Genomic DNA, 25,277 nt, shown 5'->3' with positions numbered 1-25,277 from the left:
CAATGAGGCAATCTCCTCCAGAGGATCATCTTTATCAGAACAGAGTCTGGTCCACTCTCTCCACAACCATTCTCTCATTTTATGTAACAACAGTAAAAAAAAAAAATGGGACACTCAGCATTCTTTGTTTTTCCTGCTAGTAAAAGGTGCTCCAATGGCACTAGGAATTGTCGGTTAATACAGGTATCGTTATTCCTTTCCCGATCAGAGGCTAGCTTCACGGCTCACCAAATCAAAACGATCTAAAAGAATGAAAATGCATCGCCCCGCATCCTTCTCAAAGAATTTTCTTAGCTACAGCGGGCCATCTCGACAAATCTCTCACCTCCTGCGGCCGGGACATTCAACAGCACCAGGGCGTCGGTTCAAGAAGCATTTGAATCATAACTTCCTCCCCATTTTCGCGAACCTTCGGGCAACTCCAAATATAACTGCCTTGGTCAAGAGTCCCCGATCGAGACTACAGGCGAGGACTATGGCCCCTCCAATTACTAGGAGTTTAGGTATGTTATTCCCAGGATGTTGCTCGGACGAATCATGGCATTCAATTTCAGATGAATTGCTGACGGTACTTTCCAGGGATCGGAGGTAGTCTGCACTGATTTTTGTATTGATTCGAGCCATGAAGGCATAGCGTGACAGCTGAGACCCAGAGGATCTTTGCTTTTGATATGCACGTAAACCGGGGTCGATTTTCTTCACAGCTCCCCACATGCCTTGACGGACTCCGAGTTTCGCAATCTCCCAGGGTATGCCCATGTCTTCGTGGTGGAAGAGCAACACTTCACAAGCAGTAAGCTGCCCATCACCTTTCTTGGATTCAACTGTGCATCATCCAACAAGGAAATTTTAGGGTCACTATTAAGGCCCATAAGCTCTATAGCTGTACTGACTAAATATGATTGTTCATTCTATTTCTTTTTTCCCCTAGGCTATCCTTTCCCTTTGCTTCCTCCAGTAAGAGCAAAAACAGCATCAGCTCATTTCTGGGTCGAGTTACTCAATTTTTTGATTCTTTCAGCAGGAATTTTGTAGGTTGAAATAAACAAAGAAGACAAAATGATTCCCACCAGGAAACATACATTACCTGCACGAATGCACCAGCTCGAATAGTATAAATCGACACGTTTTGGTTTGTTGCGCCTGGGAACAGAGTTGGGAACTCCCTGAAACATTAGAAAATAGAAAATGGTATTCAGAAGATCCTTCAAAGAGTGAATAAAAGTCCAATCCAGTTAATTACGAAGCCGAAAGTCATCAAAAATCTAGTTGACCACAGATCGACAAAAATAAAGCAGCTACATCATTCAATTCGAAATCTGGAGCTGTAAAACCTATTTGTGCCTCAACTAGCAAATCCTGTTGCTTCCAACCATGTACATCAGCCCCGGGTTCATGCAGATAAATTTTGCACTCATAAGAAAATTCTTTAGATTTACTTAGATGAGACCTTCTTTAAGTTGCGAACACACTTAAATCTCTTCCACTCTTTCAAGATAAATGTATACCTGCTGTCATAATTGCACCTTGAACTGACTCTAGAGTCTACCGCAAATGTTTTATTGATAGCCATACGGAGTATGATCATAGGACTTCCTCAAATTAAAACCGTAGGATTGATAACGTGCCAAAGATGGACTTCATCAGATCTCCGTTCTACTGCCGGCACATAAAAATTAAAATGTAACCAAGCAAGCAGATGCAATGAATGAAGCAAGACAAAATTCCACCTTAAAGCCAACATATAACAGGTATAGCTATGGTCAGATGTCCAAGATGATAGACAAAAGCCTTAGGGTTTGCACTTTATTCAGCAGGAGTAAATTGGACAAAAGTACTGAGGTAGACGAACAAAGAGCTATATCTAGAGGGTTGCTCTCCAACTCTGCTCCAAAATTGCAACTCTACCCAACTTTAGGTTTGGAGTGAAATTAGACGCAAGAGATCAAAGTTATCTTTGTAAGAAATAGACTATGTTCTTTTTCATATTGGTATCTAAATGACTGGTCATCCATTAATTTATACAGTATTTACTGAAAGCTAGTGGCTCCAAAAAAAGCCTCCATGATGCTAAACAAAGAAAGTAGCAGCACAGCAACAAACCATAACACATAACATAAACCGTAACACATGCTGAAAGTTAAGGGCTTGTTTAGTAAGGCTCATGTTTCTCTCATTCATATTTTTTTGTTCCCATGAACACGAAAAGAACAGAAACCCGTTTGGTAACGTCAGTTAATATTTTGTTACTGGGAATAGAACAATGGCCAAGGAACAGATTTGGAACAGAAACAAGAAGCAAAAGAAATCTACTTCTCTGTTCCCAAGAATAGAATTAGAAGAAATCATTTCTGTTTAGAAATTGTTTCTGGGAACAGAATTGTCACCAAACAAACCCTAAAAATTTTGCCAATGTAAAGGATAAAGAAAAATGGACCAAGTATACTGCAGCCTTTAAGTACTTTATAACAAAAATAATCAGAGTGAGTGATATAACTATACCTTTGTAACACAATAATACATTCTTCCTGACTCCCAAATTCGACGGCCTATGATGTACTCTCTGTCGCTACAGAAAAACGGAAACTGTGCAACAGCACGTAACAAAAGAACATCGTTAGAGAACACAAATGGCCCCCACAAAAGCATTGTAGCAAGACAAGAATTCTCCTAACCTTGCGCACCCACTGCACCACCATTGCGCCTGTAGTGGGGCACTCCTCCAAGGTTGTAGCGTGAATAAGCATATCATCCCACTTAGATCGAAAATTATCGTCCCAGAAGAAATCTCTCACTAGTTCAGGCGCAGCGTCCTCGAAAACAGTACTAGTCCGGTATTGAGGAGGCCCAGTCTAATGAAGCCATCGAACCCAAGTTAAATTATGAAGAAAACGGCACAGACAATCATGCCGCATAGACAAACACGCACAAGCAATAATCACATAACCTCTACACACTTACTTAGAAACACATCCACCTTGTCTGCCTGCAATTAAGCATGTAAAAGCCTCGTGAAGAATGAAAACTAAACCTACCTCAGGATCTCTACGCCAAGCTTGGTAACTCATAGTTGGTGAGGATCGGTCCATCATCTGAATCCAAGCAGGGCCTCCATCAGTCACCTCAACAAGCCGGCATATATGCTCTAGCTCATCCTCCCCGACAAGACTCGACAATTGTCTCTCATTCTGTGATGAGCTGCCAGAGTACAAAACACACCACACACACAGACACATCAATATTGACTTCCACACACCATCGTCCTTCAACCAACATCATTAAACTGACCACCATCATCAGGCTTCAAATGCAACCGAATATTCAGGTAGAAACCTCGCAACTACACAAACTAAATACTAATTCAGAACAAACCTGCAGTCAGAACTTGTGGTTGGTGGCACAACAGAAGCCTCCTTCTCAGACCCATCATAGGCAACCGAAGAAATGAAGCTCGCCAGCTGCAATTTCGATGAATTCAAGCTCGGAACCGAGCTCCTACTGACGCAAGGCGACAGGGGAGATTCCGAAGAATTCTCCTTGGGGCAATCCAAGAAATCCTTGCCCAGATTTGCCCATTTGGGCTTCCACGCCCATCCAACCAGAACCCCAACAATAACAGCAATCCATACAGGAGCCACGAACAACATGAGCTCGCCCAGGACGCCCCCAATCGTGGGTCTTTGCAAGATCTCCGAAAGAATCGAAATTAATGCCATTGCAAGCTCCGAGAACAGTCAAACGGGCGACGACGACGAATATCCAAAGCACCCGGATGAAGAAAACTAATTGAAAAGAGAAAAACCCTCCAATTAATCGAAATGATAAAGCGTTGGGCGCGGCGATTCTCGAGGGTTTCAAGATAAGGAGAGGGAAAGATAAGCCCTAAACACCAACCAGACCGGCAGCGGAAATGAATCTTATTAGAGGGACGAGAAAGGAATGTACCCCGGCGAAGTATATATATGTATAAACTAACAAAGAAAAGGAGAGGCGATGACGATGACGTTCAACAAGGAACGAAGAGATAAAGATTTTTGATTTGGCGTTGCAGAGAGGAAAGGGAGAGAATGGGAAGAAGAGAATGGAGACAAAAAAGAGTGTCAGGTCTTGCGGATAAGAGGGTTTCGAGATAAGCGGTAGATAGACGTCTTGCCAGGATTACCGTAGGTCCAGGGAATTTCCGCTGTATTTTTCCTGCGGATTTCTCTACAAATATAATTGCAGACTCTCTCTCTCTCTCTCTCTCACACTCTCGATAGAATATCTCGGACAGATGCTGAACAGTAAGGACAAGAGAGAGAAACTATATCGAAATCTTTGCGAATTTCACGAATTTCTGGCGAGGAGAGGAGAGGAGAGGAGATGAGGGGAGGGGAAGATGGAGAGAGAGACAGAGAGAGAGACAAGGCGGAATCTGAACGCGAGATGGAAAAACAAAGTCGGTTGGTGTAATTTTATAACATGGGAAAGCGTTAGGTTTGGAGGTGGCTTCTCATGGTTTCGTTCCTGCGGGGATCAGCTCGTGGGTCGTCATCGACCTTTCTTTCCCCCACCACCATTAAATATGAGCTCCGCCGTCTGACCTGACGCGGTCTTCCAGCTTCACGTTTGCTGACCAGGCTCTCTCCCATCTTCCTTCAGAGATTGCGTTGTGCTAATCGCCCCGTTCTAATAATCCGCCGTATTAAGAATCTAAAAAAAAATAAAAATACTATGGCGGAAAAGGAAAAGGGAAGTATCGAAATCCGTCGGCCTCATGCCTCGAATACCCGAGTTAAGCGAGGCGAAACTAAACGTGTCGTCTCGGTTATTCTCTCTCGTTCGCGCGCGCGCCCGACTCTGCCCGGGGGGGGAGAGGGGGCTAGATTACAATTTAGATTTGTGTAATTAATTAATTTAAGTATAGTCAAATGGAGGCCCTTTACTCCTTTTATGAAGACTTGCCGAGGTGGAATTTTGGCACCGTACGAGGGGGGAGGAAAAATGCTATGACGAAAAACTTGCCGGAGACTTACTGTTTACATTCCTTTAATCTCAGTTTGAAATTATCTATTGTCCACAAACGACTCCAGTTTGAAAATTCAATGTCTAGGACTCGATCCAAATTCCAACCCGCCATGGCGGCAAGTCAGGTCTAGTAAAGAACGGTGTGGGGTCGAGGTTCACATGTCCATTATTTACTAAAGTATGTCGCAATCCAACACTTAATCTTATTCTTACTGGCAAAATTTATTGCACAAGAGGCTCAAAAGCAGGGAAAATTATCCAAAATATCCTAAACTTATCGCACTTTTACCAATTCAGTCTTAAATTTTTTTTAATTTTGGCAATTGAACCCTAAATATTTTCATATTTTACCAATTAAGGCCAGCAGAGAATGTCGGCCCCGGGCAAGAGCCGACAACCCTCGCCAAGCCCGGGCGAGGTCGCCCAGTTGACAATAGCGCTCCAGCCGGCAAGCCTACCATTCTCTTTTCTTTTCTTTTTTTCTTTCAATTTAGTTTTACTTAAAATAAAAATTAGCGTTCACGTTATCTACTTCCGATCAAAACTCAAATCCGTTATACCCCCCCCCCCTCGGGCCTTTCCCGAGTTGTCGTGTCGTGCGCTGTTCCTCTCGGACTAAATCATGCGAAGGTGGCTTATTACAAAAGAGATGTCTGATTAGGGCATGCAACCTGAGCATTTGAAGTGTCGAGATGAACAGTTACGTTATTCAAAACTAGCACGGCATCCATACATTTTCCTTTGTGCACTAATGGTCCAAATCGCTCTTCTACCTTATAATTATTAACTTTGCATGGTCCAAAATATCCACGTAAGAGAGAAGTGTAAAAAAAGTTTTAAAGCTATTGCATTAGTGTCAATTCAGTCTCAAACATTTTGCATTGGCGCCAATTAAGTCTTAAACCTTTTATTAGTGCTAATTTAGTATTAAACCTTATGTATTGTTGTCAATTTAGTCCTAAATCTTTTATATTTATACCAATTGAGTTAATCCGGCCAATTTTGACCGAAAATCGCTAACGTGGACATTGATTGTCCTACATAGCATGGCTAGCGCTAACATGGATATTTTTTTAATATTTTAAATAATTTTTTAAGCATTTTTTGGTTTTTTTCAAAAATTATTTTTAAAAATTATTTAAAATATAAAAAATATATATATTAAAAAAATATCCACTTTCGCGCTAACCATGCCACGTAGGATAATTGACATCCATGTCAATAATTTCCAATCAAAATTGACCGAATTGAGTCAATTGGCATAAATGTAAAATTTTTAGGATTAAATTGGCACTATTGTAAAAAGTTTAGGACTGAATTGGCACTAATAAAAGGTTTAGGACTTAAATGACACAAATATAAAAGGTTTAAGACTGGATTGACACAAAAAAAAAAATTAGGACTAAATTGGCACTAATGCAATAGGTTTGATACTTTTTTGACATTTTTCCCTCCACGTAAAGAGGAATGTTGAGATACATTGTGTCATCATTTTAATTATGGTACAGAAAACCTCTGAAATAAAACGATTACGTGCTTGATTTGATCGAGATGCGACAAATTCATGGTTCACTTTTTGGGCAAGATTGCTGAAATTTTTGGCCGAGGATCGTGTCATGCGCATTCACTTTCTGTGATCGAGTCCCACTTTCGGGCGTCACCTGGCGCACCGTGCGGCCTAAAAAATGTGTTATGTGTGAAACGCCGTCCAAAATTCTTGGTCTCCGGCCATTTTCTACGTCCCGCGCATTCCCACTAACTAGTTTTCTCTTCTGGTTACGAATTATATAGTATTCGTTGAGTTATAATGTGTTGAAATGACAAAAGAGTGGTCAATGGTTTGACGATTTCTAGGGCTTAAAACCCTAATTTCGATTCTTTTCTAAGGCGAAACGTAACAGAAACCCAATACTGCGACACATGAGGAGATCCAAAAAATGAGTCCAATAATTTGAGTTCATGGCAAGTCTAGTTGGGCTTATCTTTGCTCCTGACACGTGCACCCGACATTTTCCCTGTATGTGAGCCTACCGTATTAGGTCGGCTCTTAATCTTAACCTAAAATTAAGGATTCTCTTTTTGTTCATAAACCAGAGCAACGGTGTGGAGACTCGATTAAACTAGAGGTCCATGAAGAACCCTACAAGCCTCAATAAACCAGTTCGGTCTGGACCTTTGGATTGTACAAGTGGCCAACGGTTGACGCATAATTTGTGCGATTAGAACAATTAACCAGCTTTGCCCACTTTGGGAAGAGAAAGGTATTCCTTTTGACACCTACGAATCACCACTTGAATTTCCAATCATCATCGACCGGTGCAACACATGCCTCCGTCGGTGGTCTCTATTCTAAACCCGAATTGTATGCCTTACGGAGCAACCACAATCATTCACGAGATCCCCCTGTTGAAATTTCTTCGGGGACGATCCACACTTCCGCACAAATGGTGGAGCCCCGTCCGCGCGACCTCTAGAAAAGATCTCCATAAGGAATCTCACGGATTATCACGCCCAGTGGTGTTTCATCACCAAAGTAGAGCACTTTGGCGATGGCTCCTCGCACACATTGTTCACACCGGGCCATTTCGTTCTTCGCTTTTCGCCAGCACAAAATCGCTCTCCTCGGAACTCAAATAGCTACATTTCGGACTCAAAGAAAGAGTTAAGTCTCTTTCGATTACCCTTTTTCACGGGTATCGTCTCCATCGCAAGATGAATTTAGGTCGTGAAAGTCCAATGACTTGGTACATAAAAGAGGCAAAAAAAAAAAAAAAAAGCAGCAAAACCAAACGTTACGCCAACTTGAGAATAGCTTAGTGCCATGAACCGACCACTAACTTTTGCTGCATCTCGTGCAGAAACCGACCACGGTTCAGATTAAGTTAGAGAACCCGTGAAAATCCTGCATTTTTTTTCTTAATCACGCACTGTGGTGAGTGGGACTTTGCAGCGTGCATTCCTCCATGAACAGACCCAACATTTTTTCCCGCTAAATGGACCCCAGCACTTGTCTCGGACAAACTTGTACCGTTGCTCGTGCATTTCATGTTCCTTGTTTTTTTTTCAAAGGCTTCGTGCGGCGACGGTGATGTGCTCGGGACCCATTGGAATGGACGGAGGGGAAACGTTTGTTTTTCAGAAATTCTATAATTTGAAAAGTAATATTTTTGTTTAAAAAATTATTTATTTGTGTCTTCTAGTAAAATTAGTAAACAGAAAACATTTATATTACCGGTATAGATGAATTTTTTGTTAAGTTAATTAGCTTTTGGAATCGATGGAAGCGATTATATGTAGAGAAGTGTTCTCCAAACCGATGATTTTTCACAAAGTAAGCACACCTTAATTTGTACACCCTTTATTTTTTTCCCTTGACGAACAGAAAGAAAAAACTTTCGATCATTCTTTTAAGGAAAATTTAGGTGTTTTTAATGTCCTCAGTTCAACTTTATAAGCGATGGAGCCACAGTTCTAGCAAGAGAGGCGAAAATCTACGTGTACTCACTTTAGGGTTTTTATTCGTATTTATTTTTATTACATGTAGGAAAGAACAGCGATTAATAAGCAATTTAGCGATAGAACAAAATGCAATTTTTCTATCTAGATAAAAGTATTGGAAATAGTAGTATGAAAATAATTTTTGTATTAATTTTTTTTTTTTTGTAAAGCTTCATCCTTTCAAAATACATCAAGTAAAAAAACCAAAACATCTCTTTGTCAATTAAGTCGGAAAATTACTACTCATCGTTGGTTTTCACTTGTGTTAACTAGAAATGATTTGTGAAAAAGATACTTCCTGTATATAGTTAATCACAAAAATCTGTATGGAAGGATCTTTAATAGGCATGTGTGTAAAAAAAAAAAAAAGGATGAATAATAAGAATTATTAACAAGTAAAATTTTAAAAAGGACAACGCACCTTCACATGAAGTTCAAGGATCGACCAGAAGTTAGTCTGCTCCATTCTTTCAGGAAAAGTAACCCCAAAAAAAAAAGTCATTAACCTATTATATTGTTATCAATTCAGTCTAAAACCTTGTGATTAAACCAATTTAATTGTCCTAATCAATTGGTGAGAGGCCCTTTTTTCAAATTGATATGGTTACTTGAGGCTTTATTTAAAATAAAATCCACTTCAAGGTCTTTTTTGAAAAAATGATGGCACTTCAGGACTTTATTTAAAATAAAGTCTACTTTATGCCTTTATTTGGAAAAAAAAAATGAAGGCATTTCATACCCTTATTTGAAATTTTTCTTAATTTTTATAAAGAAAAATATCAACATCAACACTAACAATGCCATATGTGACGATCGGTATTGATGTTAACAATTTAATGCTAACATTAGTCGCATAGATTCAATTGGCACAAATATAAAATATTAACGATTAAATTGAAAGTTTTAAAGTTGAATTGACATCAATACAATAGGTTTTTGTGCTTTTTCTTTATTCCTTCACAAAAAATAATTAGGAATTTTGGGAAACTAGCACGAACTCCCTTTTTCTTTTCTCTCTCTACAAAGGCACTGAAAAAGAAATTGATGGGTCAAAAATGTGATGGGATCCGAAAAAAAGGAAAATGGGATGTGAACTGAGGTACAATGCACTAGAGCAAAGGAAGGCACGCCGCGCCCTCAGCCTCTGGTGCTGGGGCACCTGTCCAGAACTTCAAATCCCCAGATTGATGCACTGAACTTGGAGTCTGCGAAGAAATGATTGTCTGCCATGAACGAGCGAGCAAGCATTTGCCTGGTGATAAGGGACGCTTTTTGTAGTTGTAGCTGGAGTTGTATCGGTGTCATATCATGAAGGACGGGACTAAAGTCCATTTCAACGCACTCATCACCGTCTCCACTCTCAGTGGCACCGCCATGAGTTTGCTCAAAGATCATGGCCCCCAGCGTTGGGGCAGACGCATGAGTTTCTAAGTTGAGATGGGGCACCAATTAAAGAAATCGCGCTAAACCTCAACTTGGAGGACGGAATAAGTACCGATCTCGGGAAAATTATCCACCGTAGACTTATTTTATGACGGCCATTTCAGCCTTAAACTTTTCAATTTGGTTAAATTAATCCTAAATCTTTAGATAACTTTTTAGTTGTTGATGTGGTGATCCATGCCAGCTGTCTATGTGGCATGGCTGTTAAAGATGTAGACAATTTTTGTAATTTTTTGGCCTTGTCTTCTTTCCTTTTCTTTCTCCTCTTTTTTTTCCCGCATTTTCCTTTTGCTTTATGCCTATGGCCATTCTCGGCAATGGCCGACGACCTACCATAGGCAAGGGCCGAGCTCACTCTGATACTCATCGCTCGGTCTCTTGATGGAGTGGAATACATATGAGCTCATCCCCCATTGCTAGGATCGAGAAGTTGACTGTCAAGAAGTCGTGCGGCCTCGCCCCTTCAGGCAATCACGAGAGGACATAATCAAAGATAAGAAAATTCGGTCAACGATCATCAATGATGTTGGAGATTAGGGTGTCATGGCCCTGGCCTTCGCCTGTGGCTAGCCACAGGCCAAAAGGAAATAAAAAGAAAATAAATAACGGAGAAAACTTTCAAAAAATTAACTAAATTTGCAAATATCGTCTACGTTAATGTCGGTTGTGTCAAGTAAGACAACCGGCGTTTACGTCCACGATTTTTTGGCCAAAATGCGCAGAGTGATTTTATTGGAAAAACATCAAAAGGTTTAAGACTAAATTGGTCAAATTAAAAAATTTAGCACTAAATTGGCCACCGTACAATAAATTTAAAACATATATTTTTTTTACAGTTATCCCTACTCATTTTTTTTACATGGAATTGCAAAGAATATAACATTTGATTAATGAAAATTACGTTGTGCACCTGTCGGCTGAGAGCGACAACCAACATAGTAGTTATCTTCCGGTGCGTCCAAATCTTTCGTTCGAGCTTCAATCATCTCACACTCTCAATTTGCACCGAAGAAGTTTTTTCCACTAGCACTTCATTTGTGTATCTACTCGGGCCCCATATCGATATGGCCAAGTTCTCCTCAACATATTAATTTTCTAAATTCCCAATCCAATTGTTCTCTCACACATGGAATGTAAACCAACTAATCAATTAAGCTCCGTTCGTTTCACGAAAAATGTAACATTTCTGGAAAATATATTTCAAGAAATCATTCTCGGGAAAATGGCTATTTTCTTCGCTGAAACCTAAAAATGAACTTTTCATTGTTTGGTAAGAAAAATATTTTCCGTCATTTCATTTTTTGTGTCATCATTTGATTGAAAATTGCTGACGAGGATCCGATTGTCTTTATTTTTTTTTTCTCTCTTCTTTTTCCTTTTCTTTCTTCCCCTATCAATCGCTGCCCACGACGATGGCCGGTGAGTAGAGGTGAGCAAGTAGGACCAATCGGATCGGGAATTGCTTGGATCGGACCGGACTGGTGGTTCGGTTCTCGATTCTAGAGGGCGACGATTCGGTTCCCGATTCTAGAGGTATAGGACCGAACCGGTTGATTTTAATTTTTTTTTTTTTTGCATTTATGGGGTCTCATACGGTTGAAATTTGGACCACATGTTTATTTTGCTGCTTTTGTTGCCATGACTCCACCCAATAATGTCGAATGCTACATGTTACTAGATTGTGCTGGAAAATCCTATCATCTCAGATATATTTTTTTTTGGAAAAGAATCTATTGTTTTAGAACCATTTCTTCGAAAATAATGGTCTTGATAATATTTGCTTGATTGCATTAGGCTGCCCAGGAAACAGATCGGACCAACGGTTCGGTCCCCGGTTTCAAAAATTGGGAGCCGACACCACTAGTTTGGTTCTCGATTCTTGAGAGGAAATGAACCGGACCAGGAACCTCTCACCCCTACCGGTGAGCTCGAGCCTCGCCTTGCCGGCCTTGAGCTAGCCGGATCCGGCAAGGCTTATCTTGCTCAAGGCCGGCCATGGCAAGCTCATCCCTCGCTTATTGCCGATTGCTAGCCATCACCGCGGCCGATGACTAGCAGAGGAATACAACTAAAAGAAAAGAAAGGAAACGTACAAAATACAAAAATACAAATAAAAGGAAAGAAAAACAAAAGAAGAAAAAAAATAATAAAAAATTGTATGTGAATGAGTGTAGAGAGGAAATAAAACGAAAAATGATTTCCTCCCCACTTTTGAATATGTTTTTTCATTTACTAAAAATATTTTCCTTGACTAATTTATTTTCCGTGAACTGAATACCGGAAAATCCGATCAACATTTTATCAAAAGTTATTTTTCGCGAAATGAACAAATGAACGAAGCCTCGATTAATCAACCAAGTCTCCTTTGCCAATCCTCTGATTCATTGACCCTCGAATGGGGCAATCGTATGACGAAAGAAACAAAGCCCACTAGACCACCATAACTATTATAATGACAGCGATGACTCCAGTAAACAAATAATGAGAGCTACCATCATCTTCCATCAACATCAATGAATCTATTAATGCACAATGAACAAATTTGATGTCATCAAATTCCCATCCTTGAACTTCTTTTTCCAATGTTTTTTCTTCTTTAGGCTGTGCATTCTTTCAATTGGTATCATCAACACATTGCTGTACAACTTGACCACAATGCACTTTCTTTGAGGCTTCTCACATGCGAATGCTAAAGCAGGAACAGAAGAAAGAAGAAAGGAAACCGATTCATGTCTTTCTGATTCAGATTTTCCATCCATTTTTTTCTCTCTGGCTCTTGAGGTTCTTCTATGTGCAACAATTTAATTAGATGATGTTACCAAACTGCCCTGAGGCATGCAAAAATCGGGGCAGATGGTGTCGTTTTGAAGCCCGCTAATTTTCCATCGGCCAAACCACGAATATATTACAAAAAGCGAATGGAGAGAAGGTAAAGGGGCTACTAGAAACTAGTGTGCCAGATAGCTCCGTCACCTTCACCGCATCGTCGATGCACCTCTTGCATTCTCTCCACGGATTTGCAGATGCCGCTGCAACTCCAGTCGAACGAAGCTGCGCATGGGTTCCCCGCCTGAGCCTTCCAATCACAATCTGTACAGACAACAACATTATTGAAAAGCCTAAGGCTGGTTGGCCAGTTAAAAAAATAAGAATGAGAACTTTCCACCTTGATGAGAGATATATTTAAACAATGAATATTAACATAGATATATATGCAGACATACGGGAGTTGCCTTCTTCATTCTTCCCGTGACAAAGTCGAGGACACATTTCATAAGCTATTGAATCAACTGTGGGAGTTGCCTTCTCTTAACTTTGTTCATCTTCCTCTAGAGAATCCGATTACTGATTCTTTAACTGACACAAAGGAGATGGAAGAGAAAAAGACAAAACCGGAGATGAAGAAAGCGGAAGGAAGCTTGATTTCACTATTCCCGTGCTTTTTTGTGTGTTAGCCAGGTGAAAGGCTCGCTCACATGTTCCAGCATCTGGACATTCATTGTTGCTAATAGGAATTATAAGCATATGAGGCTAAGAAACTAAGAAGGTGAGGATGACATCAAGTCATCATGCCCCCTATGCCCCGGGCGACACACGTGCTACAATGGTCGGGACAAAGATCTATTCAATTCTTCCATTGTATATGAAATTTATGGTTTCCAATGAGAAAAAATTCCTCATTGGTAACAAATGGTTATCCCATTAAGCAGGGAAATCCTATTTTCACCTAGTGAACCCTCCAACAAGGTTCAGACTTTGTATCTATGTTCTATTTAACCGGCACGGCAAGTCGTAACCATGAATCGTTCAGACAATCAAATCTTACTGCAGACACACACAGAAACATTGTTTCCGCTACTTACCAAGAGGAGTTCCACAGCAGAGGCTTCGATCGTCCACGTGCTCGACATCAAGGCCAATGAACCAAGAGCCCAGAGAGACATCTTCGTTCGCATATAAATGAAGTATGTGCCTACCGATATAATAAAGTTATAAAATGTAGTGAATAATAGTTTTTGTGGGGAGACGCATGATAAGGAGGAATTAAAGAGTTGCTTACCTGTTAACTGATATGTAGGTGGCCAAATCTTTGGAGATTGCGTATATTTGTCCGGTCGCATGCCTGAAATACTTGTTCCCTTCCTCACCAAATTTCCAGTGTTCTGGTTCATGGTACTTCACTCCTCTACAAGAAAGAGCTTCCTTAGCAGAACAAGAAAATATTGCACATAAACATTCAAGGTTTTCAAAACTTTGAACACTTACTTTTGTGAAAGGACGGATCCGGATTTCATACAACCAACATAAACACGAGTTTTTGACCTATGGCGGGCCAATGTAGAACCAACCATACCTGCAAGAATACATATTCTCTCATCTCCTTGTAAGGACCAAAAGATAAGACGCAGCGTTTAAAAGCCTTAGGTTAGACTCTTGATGAAGTACCAAGATTTATGTGTATGTCATCGTCCACTTTCACATAGAAGTCAGCATCCCATTTAGCAACAGCTGTCGAAAAGTATATTTGTGTCTTTGAGGACAACTCATGATAACCTTCAACATGGTTCTGCAACATAATCAGTAATGGTATGGCATGAGCTTCACATGGTATCGGATTTTCAGCTAAACAGCTTCAGATGTGACTTACATCCTGAAAAAGTGGCATGACTATTGCAAGTAGGCACCACTTTCTTACAAACATGTATCTTTCATAGAAGAAAATCCATCTACGGACAACTAATGGAGCTCTCAGAATCATTATAAGAAGAATATTCTTTTACTTTGGAATCTTCGCGGCATTTTCACTCTAGCTCTAGCCTGTCTTTCGCCGGACCGATTCTAACAATCTCATACTTTTGGAGACAAAGCATTCATCATAAATCCTCCTCTGTAAGTACGCCCTTATCATAAAAATGTATTGGGCAACTGTGATTGTAACATGCCAGAGTAACCTACCAATCTTAAGAAATCTTTATGATGTGCATCTTCGGCGTCTATAGCGCGATCAAGAACACCCCCTGGACTGGCACTGGACACCAGATATACCCATTCACAATTAAAAAGCAGCTAAACAAGACAGTATACGACAAGAAATTTTCTGTTACCTACCTACCTGTGTCCTATAACAAACCGCATGATAATTCCCTTCTCGAGTTCCAATTTTTTTAATTCTTCTCCTGCAAAAGGATAGTTGAGAACACAACATGTGTGAAACGCGAGCAATTTAAATATGCATTCAAGCACAATAAAGTCTATGCTAGAACTACTTATGCATATTCTATGGACAAACCTTTGGGCATCCAGGTGTCTCGGATTGAGTCCCTTCGCTTTCTGCTACTGAATGCTGTAATTATTCCCATGACAAAGAAGAACTTGCGACGGTCTTTCAACTGTTCTGGCCCTGACTCGGTATTAACTTGCGATCCTTCCTCACTGTGCACCTTGGCAGCTCTCGCTGCGGCTAGCTGCATTTCTAAAGAGGAGATGGTCTTGTCTAATGTCCTGTGACATTTGAAACATGTATCTGCTATGAGAGGATCTTAAACTCCATCAGAAAATCAAATTGAAGCCTACAACATATGAGGATGAGAGCAGAAAGAGTACATGATTACATCATGTGTTTGTGAAACTTGAGAAAAGATGTCCCCGGCCTGGAGTGAAGCCTCCTGTTATTGAAAACAAGTGTCATTCGCAAATCCTGCTAAGATAAAAAAAGGGACTCTTTAACAATTTCAATTTCAGTTTACCTTTGTGTCACAGTTGACCATTTGGTGAAGTGTAGTGGATCGATGTTCCAGCATAGGTTCCTCGTCTTTCTCAGCTAGCTCAGGAACTGACCAAAGTCTAAAAATCATGAAAGAGCAGGTCACTAATGCTCATGGAACAAACACTAGCCAATGGTACTTAGTACTTGAAACCAGCATGAAATCAACTTATCTCAAAGAAAGAAAAGGTCGCACACGAATATGCAGATCATATTTGATTCTATGTAGAACTCATGAAAATCGAAATCCCGCTACAAACCGGAAGGTATTGGTAAACCAAAAAATTGCTTATGGAAGATATAAGCTCCTGATCAAATTTGGTAGATGACCGATATATCCAACGTGGTGAACTCGAGAAGCTGAAGACTACTGCAGCCGAATGATGCCAGAAAATGAGATGCCATGTTAATGTCGGTTTCATAGAAAAGAAAACATTTACATACACAGATCATCAACAACATAGTATACATACAGATTCCAGCGTTTGATGCAAGTCTCTAGAATATTTAATTGCATCATTCACCATCAATATGTGCTTGTTCATGCAATCTCAGCAGGGATCTTCTAATCTATGTTTCACGCTTTACAGTGCAGAGTCATGTGAGATTTGCCCAAGTGTTCAACAAGTGCTATAAAGGTAACAGCTTTAAGAATCAATGTCTGGGTATTACTAAATTTGTGCACCTGATCACAAAATACTTAAACTCTATAGCCACCCATTTCCATGAACGTCCTAGAGGCTTAGTGAGTACTAATTTAATAGCCACTCATCACATGCTACTAGATCCAACTTTGAACTTGCTCTATGATCACCGAGATTGGACTTGGCTACTGCTGCTCAACCTCAAACCATGATAGGTAGATATTCTATAGACCCCCATTTCCAGAGACATCATTCCAATTAACCTTCAGAAGATATCTCATTCAATCTTGAAATAGAGAACCTCAAGGCTAGTTCTAATTCTAAGTTGAACTAAATGATAATCTCCTGCCACTAACTAAATAAACTTCGAGAACATTAAGCTAAAATGTAACAGTAAAAGGCCTACTGCCCACCCTTGATACAAAGAGAGAGAGAAATTTTAGTTCATCAATGTCACAATTTCACAAACTCAGCAATCAAATGCCAAGTATAACTTATTTGGCAGCCATTTTTATGTCCTGAAAAATTGATTCGCTAGAATAGCAGCATATGACAACTCTACTTTCTAATTTCATGTTGGCTGAACCTAGCTTATCACGTTAAACCCTACACTCACTCACTCTCCAACATGGGCAAATTGTTCCAAAATGCAAACTTACAGAACAAAAAAAGATGGTTTTCAGGAATCTGCAAAGTCTCTAACCCCAAAATGAAGTTTCTCATACACGCAATATGACCAAGTCTCGATGCCGTCAAAATGACAACTTTACCAGTCAATGCATGTGAAGCATGCGAAAGTTTCACCCAGAAAACAAGTTTCTCCAAATTTGCACATGTGACTTAACACAGATGGTCATGCTCTCAAATAAAATCTCTGCATTAAGCAAGACATTCAACCTGATGTTGAGATCACCAAGACCCACTAAAAGCAAACTCAATAATTCATCAAAGAGAGCAAAATTGTCAACCAGATTACAAAATTCTCGCTCTTGAGGGCACATTCAGCTCCACACGTTGAATCTGGAAAGCGTACTCTGAAAGCCAAATCTGTTCATCCATCTTGCGAAAAAGCCGAAATTCTTTACCAAAATTTAGCTAAAAAAAGGCGCATTTCAGACCCCAACACAAAATCAAAAAGCTGATCCTTCATTCAACACCAGATCCCACACACCGAGAGAGAGAGAGAACCTGTTCACGACAAGAACGCCCAAGAAGAAGCTGGCAATGCAGAAGAGAGAGACCCATCTGGTGGAAACTCCGTTGCCGGACTTTTGAGGTCTGCTAAGACCCATCACAAATCTCTTCCCCCACCAGAAAAGCTTCAGCTTTAAGGAAGCTTCCCTCTTCTTATTTTTCTTTTGCTGTAGGTCGTACTCTCTTTACGTGGGTGGCGGAGGAGAGGTGGCGTTTCCAACGTTACAAAGAGAGAACAAGAACAACAAGTGACCCCATCTCAGAGAGAGAGAGAGAGAGAGAGAGGCAAAAACACACTAGGCAACACCAACACCAACACCAGCAATGAACAAAAATTATAATGTCTCAAGCAGTAGCAGATTTGATTCCTGTCCTAAACATAGAAATGAAAGATTCAGTGAAACCAAAAAAAAAAATTGTGCATTTGTGCTTACTGCTTCCTCACAGACCCAATCAAATTCGCTGGGAGAATGAATGGGATGCTTGTATTTTGTGCACAGGGTTGCCCAATTCTATACTAAAACCGAGGAAATGAAAAGATTAAAAAAATTGGAGCGGCAAAGGTCAGGACAACTATTTCTCAACTTTCCCAAAACGCCCCTTCGTCTTCCACGCAAGGACACTCACGTCTGCTCCTCTCTCTCCTACTTCCTTTCACTAGTTAATTGATAAAACAAAACAATTTTTCTTTTGTTCTAGGATTTTAATATTAGAATCATTTTCCTTCTCAAGTCCCTCTAGGGCAACGAAAAAGCTCATTATGACTTGCTGTTTCTTTGCACAAATTACCGTACTTCACTCCATTTTGACATATTGAAAAAATGAGTTGCTTTTTGGCTCTCTTTTATGAAACTCCTACAAAAATGAATTAGCAAGACCGTGCATACAATTAAGCTTACATCTTTATAAATATTTGAGAAAAACGATCGAGTTACATTCTGAATAATTGAGAGTGGCTCCAAATATTCGTAGAACAAGATGACGAAGACTCGTACGGAATCGAGGTAAATTGCAATCAAACTCACGATCGGTTATGACGACCATTTTGGTCAATCAATTGATTTGATTGGTAGAATGACTATGTATGAATTATTTGCTCTTTTAAAGTCAAATGCACTCATCGATTGGCATCTCAAATAGGAGGAAATGGACTGGTCTATTATTGTAGGGCTCAGCCAACAATTTACTCTATCAAGAATTTTTTTTTTTTTTTTTCACCTGCGGGATTGAATCACCTTGCAAAGTTGGTTTTGGTGTTTCAAATACATAAACATCTTCAGGAGGGAAAATCTTAACCCAGAAAAGGAAGGCCACCTACTTTTCTGGTTAGCATTCAAGCCTAACTTAATTTGACCACGTAAGGAGTGGTACGGCCTCAGTAAAAACAAGAAAAGCTGCTCGGACTATTTATATTTTTTGGGTTAAAATCAGAATTAAGTTACCATGTTCCTTTAAATAACTTAAAACATGGCCCCTCCAAGATTTTCTCACCTCCATTACAAAATGGTTTGGTGGGTCGCAAGGGTACAGTGTGTTTTCATTCATCCAACATCAACTGTTGACCATATTGAGCAAAAGCAAAAGAACCTTTTGTTTTAATGTCAAAACCAAAACAAATTACAAGAATATTATATATGCAAATCCATGTGTTTAGCGTTAAGTCTTGCTTCCAGATATTTTGGATTTGAAGATAAGTCAAAGTACACGAGCATTAAGATCTTTGAGCAAAAACTAAAAGCAACCGTCAATCCAGGCTGTCTTCGCGTCAAGATCGAAGATTAATTGTTTTAAAATCGTTAAGATCTTCGAATTCGTATGAATAGAATAATTATAGTTTTAACAATTATTTTTCTGAATGAGGTACTTGTGTACCATTTCCGAAGGGAATGACTATCCAGGTATGACTTGACTTTAATAACATTTGTTCAAGTTTTGTCTATACCATTAGAGATAGATCATTGGGTGAGTTTAGCCAGGGTGGGGCATAATTGGTTTCCGAGGCCTGCCCATCACTAAAGCTAGGGAGAATGATCAAAAGAGTCATAAATCTATTACAATTGTGTCTATTTAGTCCTATACCTTTTTTTTTTTTTGCCAATTTAGTCATAAATCTTTTGCATTTTTGCTAATTCAGCCTATCCCACCAACTTTAGCGGGTCAGCGCTAACGTGGTAATGTCGGCTTTGACGTGGAGTTTTTAAATAATATTTTTCCTTTTTTCTCTTTTTTTCCTATAGACTTAGGGCTGAGAAGGGTCGTCGGCCAACCCTTGCCGACACCGGGTGAGGGCATCGCAGCCCTCGTTCGTGCTAGGTGAGGGTGTCATGGCCCTCAACTGGTTTGAACAAGGGCCTCAACGCCCTCACTCGGGCCAGATCTAGGCAAGGGGCCATGCCCCTCGCTTAGGCCGACAAGCGTGGAAAAAAAAATAAAAAAAGAAATAAAATAAAATAAAATATTATTAAAAAAATTCACGTTAGTACTAGCCAATCAAAATTAGCTAGATTGATTGAATTGGTACAAAAGTAAAATGTTTAGGACTAAATTTGCAAAAGAAAAAGTTTAGCATTGAATTGATACAATTGCAATAAGTTGAGAACTATTTTTATAAATCTTCCTTAAAAGCTAAATGTATAGCTTTTCGGACCGAACGGATTCATTACTAAATAATCTGGCCAAGCCCTCACCTCCAAATGATCCTTGAGCTCATATGACTCGAGTGAGCCCGAGAGCCAAGCTCATGATCATATCTATCTACAATCCTAATAAATGGCAGAAAATTACCAAAAAAGTTATAAACTTATTGCAATTATTCCAATTCAATTTTAAATATTTTTGTTGTCCATTTAATTATTCCAGCAAATTTTGGTTAGAAATCGCTCACGTGGCACAGCTACCGTTGTGTGGCAATTTTTACTAATATTTTGATATTTTTTACTTATTTGGTTCTCTTTTTTTCTTTCCTTCTTCCTCCAGCCGATCGTTGAGCTTGGCAACCCACCAAAGGCAAGGGCGAGCCTTGCCTAGGCAATGGCCTCGCTGTTACTAGCCCAAGCCCTAGTGAGCTCGTCCAGCCATTGGTGAGGTCGACCTCTCCGTTGTTGGGCGAGGTGAAGCTCGTCAACTAGGGATCCACTTTTTGGAGGATATGAGTCGAAGTAATAACAAGAATATTTTGAGTGGAACATCTTTCACGATCCCTGGAGAAATAGTTCACTAATAGATCGAGCACCTCTTGTTAGTTGCCAAGGTCTTGCGACTAGTTGGAGGAAGAAGGGAAGGAAAAAAAGAGAGAAAGAAAATACAAAAATAAAAATAAATAATTTCAAAACAATTTTATAATATTATCAAAATTGCCACGTCGATCTTGGTCGCGCCACATCAATAATTTCTAGCCGAAATTGGCTGAAAGGACCGAATTGGTACAAATACAAAAATTTTAGAACTGCATTGGCAAAAAAAATAGTTTAGGATTGAATTGACATAATTATAATAGGTATAGAATTTTTTTGTGATTATCCCGATAAATGGCCCTTCAAAAAGACTGTGAATTAGGGCTTATCTTAACCCTATTAGAGTATTGGACCAAAAAAAAAAAAGCCTATTAGAGTAGATATATAAGTCTTGCACATACAAAGTAAACTTTTGTGACGTGTAGATGAAAGCCAATTTAAAAGATGCCACAACAAGACAAGACATGAAACTGCCGCTTGATGAAAGTTAGCGCATGTATGTTCATTTTAATTATGTTTTGAACGGAAAACAGAGATACTTTCATGTAGTTAAAGTGAATGTTCTAGAGATGTCTACAGAGACCATTTATGCTGCGCCACACTACAATATGACATAACTCGAGAGCATGATGTGATTAAGATAAAAATTAGCAAATTCTGAATTTACATTCACCATATTCGTGTCAAAAAAGGAGCTCACTGTTGCATTTAGAAACTTTACCTTGTCATTGTCCCCGATCTTAATTAAGACAAATACAAAAGATATTCCAATCTCATTCCAGGTATAGTCGCCAATATAAGAGGAGAATCCAAAAAAGTCGAAAACATGTTGTAATTGTGCCAATTCAGTCATAAATTCCTTTTCTTTTTGCTAATTAAATCCTAAACCAATTTAGATGGCCGGAAAACATTGACGTGGACATTGGCGGTTCTACGTGGCACGGCCAGCACCGACGAAGACAAATACTAATATTTTAATATTTATGTAATGCATTATTTATATTTTTATTTATTCTTTTCTTTTCTTTTCTTTTTTCTTCCCATCTTTCTCTGGCCAATCGTAGAACCTAGATGACAGGCTAGAGATGAGGGCCGACGAGAGCAAGCCCGCCTCACCGGATCCAGTGAGGGTGAGCCTCGCCCGGACCCCGGCAAGCCCGGGCGAGGCTTACCTAGCCATTCGTGAGGTCGAGCCTCATCCAGTTTTGGCCATCGACTAGAGGAAGAAGGGAAGGGAAGGGAAGGGAAGGGAAAAAAAAGAGAAAGAAAAGAAGAAAAAGATACAGAATAAATAAATAAACAAATAAAATAAGTACAAATTTTGAAAAATATTTTAAAAATTAATTAAAAATTATCCACGTCGGTGCCGGCCGGGCCACGTAAGATGGTCAGCGTTCATGGCAGTATTTTTGGCCCAAATTGGCACAAATGTAAAATGTTTTGAATTGAATTAACAAAACTATAATACACTTAAGATTTTTTTGATAATTTTTCCTTGGCATGAGTCTAGAGTGTGCAACAGGACAGCTCCTCGCCCAAGGGAAAGTCCTTTTTTGGGCAAAAATAAGAAAACCAATATGGATCTAGCTACCAAATAAATTGTGGTTTTCGTACACGATAAACCGTGGATTTGGTCAAACACTTGAAGGGCTTTGCATTTGGAGATTGCGGTGTAATGCCGTCGTGGTTGACCAAATGAATTAGGTATGAACCATCGTAATCTCGAACCGACTAATCCACCTTATACTAATAAATAAATTAATAAAAAGGCTTATTGTAAAGTGGTGGATTAATGTAGCCAAATCGAGCTGACCTCATTTAGCCATAATAAAACGTAAGTTATTGCATAAGTTTATTGCACCCCATGTGTAATTTGAAGTACATATGCGATCGAATAAGTCCGGTTGCCATGACGGTCATTAATTTTTAGAGAGGAGAATATTTTCTAAAATCGATCCAAAATAAATTTCACGTGTGTGATTTAATTGTTATTTTATCTCCTAAGTTGACCAGAAAATGCAAAGAATTAGCTTTAAAATTTCTGATTTTCGGACATGCTTTTGTATATGTTTATCATTATTCATCAGATAAGGAGATACAAGAGGAAGTTCATAGAAGTTTTAGCGAGAGGCACGATATTGAGATTGTCTGTTGATTTGAAATCATGGTCAAATAATGTTGTAAAAATAAATGGCGCTTATTTATTTGTTTGGCAAAAAATGAACGATTTATAAAATATTTTCCAGAAAAAACGACGGCTGGTATAACATAAGAAAGAATGTTTTCATCGCCGACAACGATATACATTGAAGTCACATAGAAGCATAGATGACGACATTTTTTTTTTATGGAGCCTGAAACTCCATAAAAAAAAAAACAAAGGAAGATTAATTGAAAGTTTGAGTTTGTACAGTTTTGTTGAAATTCAAGCTGTTGATTTTCCTATTACCCGTGATGGTTCCTGTTCGGAGTCACCACAGAAAATGTTTTCCTGCAATTGAAAGAAGAATAACGACTTTCGGTGAACGATATTTCATGGCGGGAGGATTTCCAGTGGAACAGTACTAAAATGCCGTTGTCCGATAGCTATTGAGTCTTGGCCTAAATAAATATATATACACACACTCATAAATACCATCGCTTCTTGTACACCATAAAGCATACTTAAATAAACCTTCCATTTCAAAGCACCCTTTAAAAAGTCGTTGTGATGTTTTTTTAAGATTGAATGGTGACAAAACGACTGTGTATCGATTGGAAATGGATATACCCACCTCACCAAAGTACGAGAAGAATCTCCATATATCTTCACAAATTAAGCGATGTTTGATTTTATTTTCCTCCATTTGTTTACTAATCCAGCATGATTTGGCTGGTGACTTTTCTGATCTTATAGTATCGTCAGAGGAAGCTAACTACAATGTCAGAAAGCATATCCCAAGCATAAATTTTCCACTTACTTTTTGTAAAAAAGCATTAGCTTTCCTAAATTATGAGCAACACTGTAAGCTTCACGGCAAATCCAGCCAAACTTCCTCAAATGATGTTGCGACAACCCAGTCTTCAGATCGCCAATAAGAGGGTGCCGTCGTTGTTCAAACAAAATACCGTCTTCATTCATCCTATTTCATCAAATTCGGGATGTGATATGGTTCCGAAGGACATGGATAGTTCCCAATCTAGGATGTTTCCGGAACCATTGAGCAGAGTAATCGACAACCTTCCCTCAAACTGGAATCTGTCGTGGCTCTGGCTTTCGGGATGCAATGCGCAGTCCAGGCTGCTTCATTCTCTGCTTCAGGGGCTTCTGGGTTCTCATTCTTTTGATCCGAGCTCCTTTGACTCGTCCAGCATGGTCACTAGCAACAAGGGCAACCTGTCCAAGGCCCTCCTTCCATGCTGCGAAACAGTTGAATTTGACAATTCCAGGATCCGGTGGTCTCCAAAGTGTGTTGCCATCAGGAGCTGGTTTCGCGTCCACCTGAGAGTTCTGTTTGCGAATAAAGAAATGGAACCTAGCATTGATCTTCTTGATAAAATCTTCACGATTCACCTCCACTTTGTGAGGGACTTTAGCACCTCGCGCTCACCAAACACCTTCAGAACGCAAATCAGCGAAAGCATTATGTCCTAGCCACTCTGTTGCCCTGTAAGTCTTTTGGAATGACAGTATAGATTTTTTAAGAATTCCTGGCTTGTTGCAGCAGACCATGCTTCCAAGGAAATCAATCCCCCACGGGCTGTTCCTCTACTCGATTCTGGCAATATGGTGCTCAAGAGTAGTAAATGTAGCTCAGTTTTGCTGCTCTCACTTCACATAAAGGTCTTTGTTTACAAGTCAAAACACCTTCAGGTTTGTTCGGCAAGGATCCACCCCCACTGCTAATCGCCATAACCGCACCTCGCGGCTTTCATGAGTAGGTCCCCTCCATGTTAAGCGCTATTGACGTTCGTTCACCACACCAAAAGTCATATTGAGTGATGTCCCTGGAGACAGAGTTCATACATAATTGCCCTCATATATCAGGCCGCCTAATGAGGTGATCCTCCATTGAAAAGTTTGAGACTTGGATTTTTAAGATCTCTCTTACTGTGTCGTCTGAGAATAGCTGTCGTAATTAAATGGCACCCCAGGTTTGGCCATTCCCCTTGAATAATAGTTCACTGATTCTTGGGGCGCAAGTATCAGTCTCCTCTGTTCCTGGCTTTGCTGTCGCTCCTTGGATGCCCGGAATCAGAGCATCACGCTAAGGATCCACTATTTTTCCATCACCAATTTGACAGCAGGGTCCCCGGCGCAACATTTACCTGCTAGAGACCCGATGGTCTTCCAAATCCTTGAATCCGAAAATTTCACAACATTCTCAAGGAAGAATTCATAGCGAAAGTACTTCGTTTCCATGAGTGCAACCCCCAGTTTCTCTCTTTCTTTCGAAATTGCCCACCAAGGTCGGCATTCATTGCATCGTTGAAGTTTGCGCTCTCCTTTATTCC

General features: G+C 39.7%; 2 protein-coding genes across 2 annotated transcripts; both read right to left on the bottom strand.

Moving 5' to 3' along the window:
• Positions 1-281: 281 nt before the first annotated feature.
• Positions 282-6,409, bottom strand: LOC115740820. Its single transcript, XM_030674415.2, has 7 exons — positions 6,393-6,409; positions 3,373-3,803; positions 3,036-3,198; positions 2,676-2,852; positions 2,503-2,586; positions 1,088-1,166; positions 282-824 (listed from the first exon to the last, which is right to left on the bottom strand). The coding sequence occupies exons 2-7, from the start codon at positions 3,714-3,716 to the stop codon at positions 382-384; spliced, it is 1,290 nt and encodes a 429-aa protein (XP_030530275.1). The 5' UTR covers positions 3,717-3,803; positions 6,393-6,409; the 3' UTR covers positions 282-381.
• Positions 6,410-12,807: 6,398 nt separating this feature from the next.
• On the bottom strand, positions 12,808-18,000 carry LOC115740821 (beta-1,6-galactosyltransferase GALT31A). Its single transcript, XM_048284866.1, has 12 exons — positions 17,985-18,000; positions 17,545-17,735; positions 15,696-15,792; positions 15,553-15,614; positions 15,239-15,450; positions 15,062-15,125; positions 14,905-14,977; positions 14,395-14,515; positions 14,215-14,302; positions 14,009-14,134; positions 13,812-13,921; positions 12,808-13,038 (listed from the first exon to the last, which is right to left on the bottom strand). The coding sequence occupies exons 2-12, from the start codon at positions 17,646-17,648 to the stop codon at positions 12,890-12,892; spliced, it is 1,206 nt and encodes a 401-aa protein (XP_048140823.1). The 5' UTR covers positions 17,649-17,735; positions 17,985-18,000; the 3' UTR covers positions 12,808-12,889.
• Positions 18,001-25,277: the final 7,277 nt, after the last annotated feature.

Source organism: Rhodamnia argentea, chromosome 9 (genome assembly GCF_020921035.1).
Source record: "Rhodamnia argentea isolate NSW1041297 chromosome 9, ASM2092103v1, whole genome shotgun sequence".
In the NCBI taxonomy this organism is placed as follows: Eukaryota; Viridiplantae; Streptophyta; class Magnoliopsida; order Myrtales; family Myrtaceae; genus Rhodamnia; species Rhodamnia argentea.
This window is presented reverse-complemented; position numbering and strand designations above follow the sequence as displayed.

Excerpts from the sequence above, each read along its gene's own strand:
- LOC115740821 (XM_048284866.1), bottom strand. The coding sequence starts at position 17,648 with ATGGGTCTTAGCAGACCTCAAAAGTCCGGCAACGGAGTTTCCACCAGA. Across the intron at positions 14,303-14,394 it reads TGACATACACATAAATCTTG|GTATGGTTGGTTCTACATTG; the intron begins GTACTTCATCAA and ends GTATTCTTGCAG. Across the intron at positions 13,922-14,008 it reads ACCTACATATCAGTTAACAG|GCACATACTTCATTTATATG; the intron begins GTAAGCAACTCT and ends TTATATCGGTAG.
- LOC115740820 (XM_030674415.2), bottom strand. The coding sequence starts at position 3,716 with ATGGCATTAATTTCGATTCTTTCGGAGATCTTGCAAAGACCCACGATT. Across the intron at positions 3,199-3,372 it reads ACCACAAGTTCTGACTGCAG|CTCATCACAGAATGAGAGAC; the intron begins GTTTGTTCTGAA and ends GTACTCTGGCAG. Across the intron at positions 2,853-3,035 it reads CTTGGCGTAGAGATCCTGAG|ACTGGGCCTCCTCAATACCG; the intron begins GTAGGTTTAGTT and ends TGGCTTCATTAG.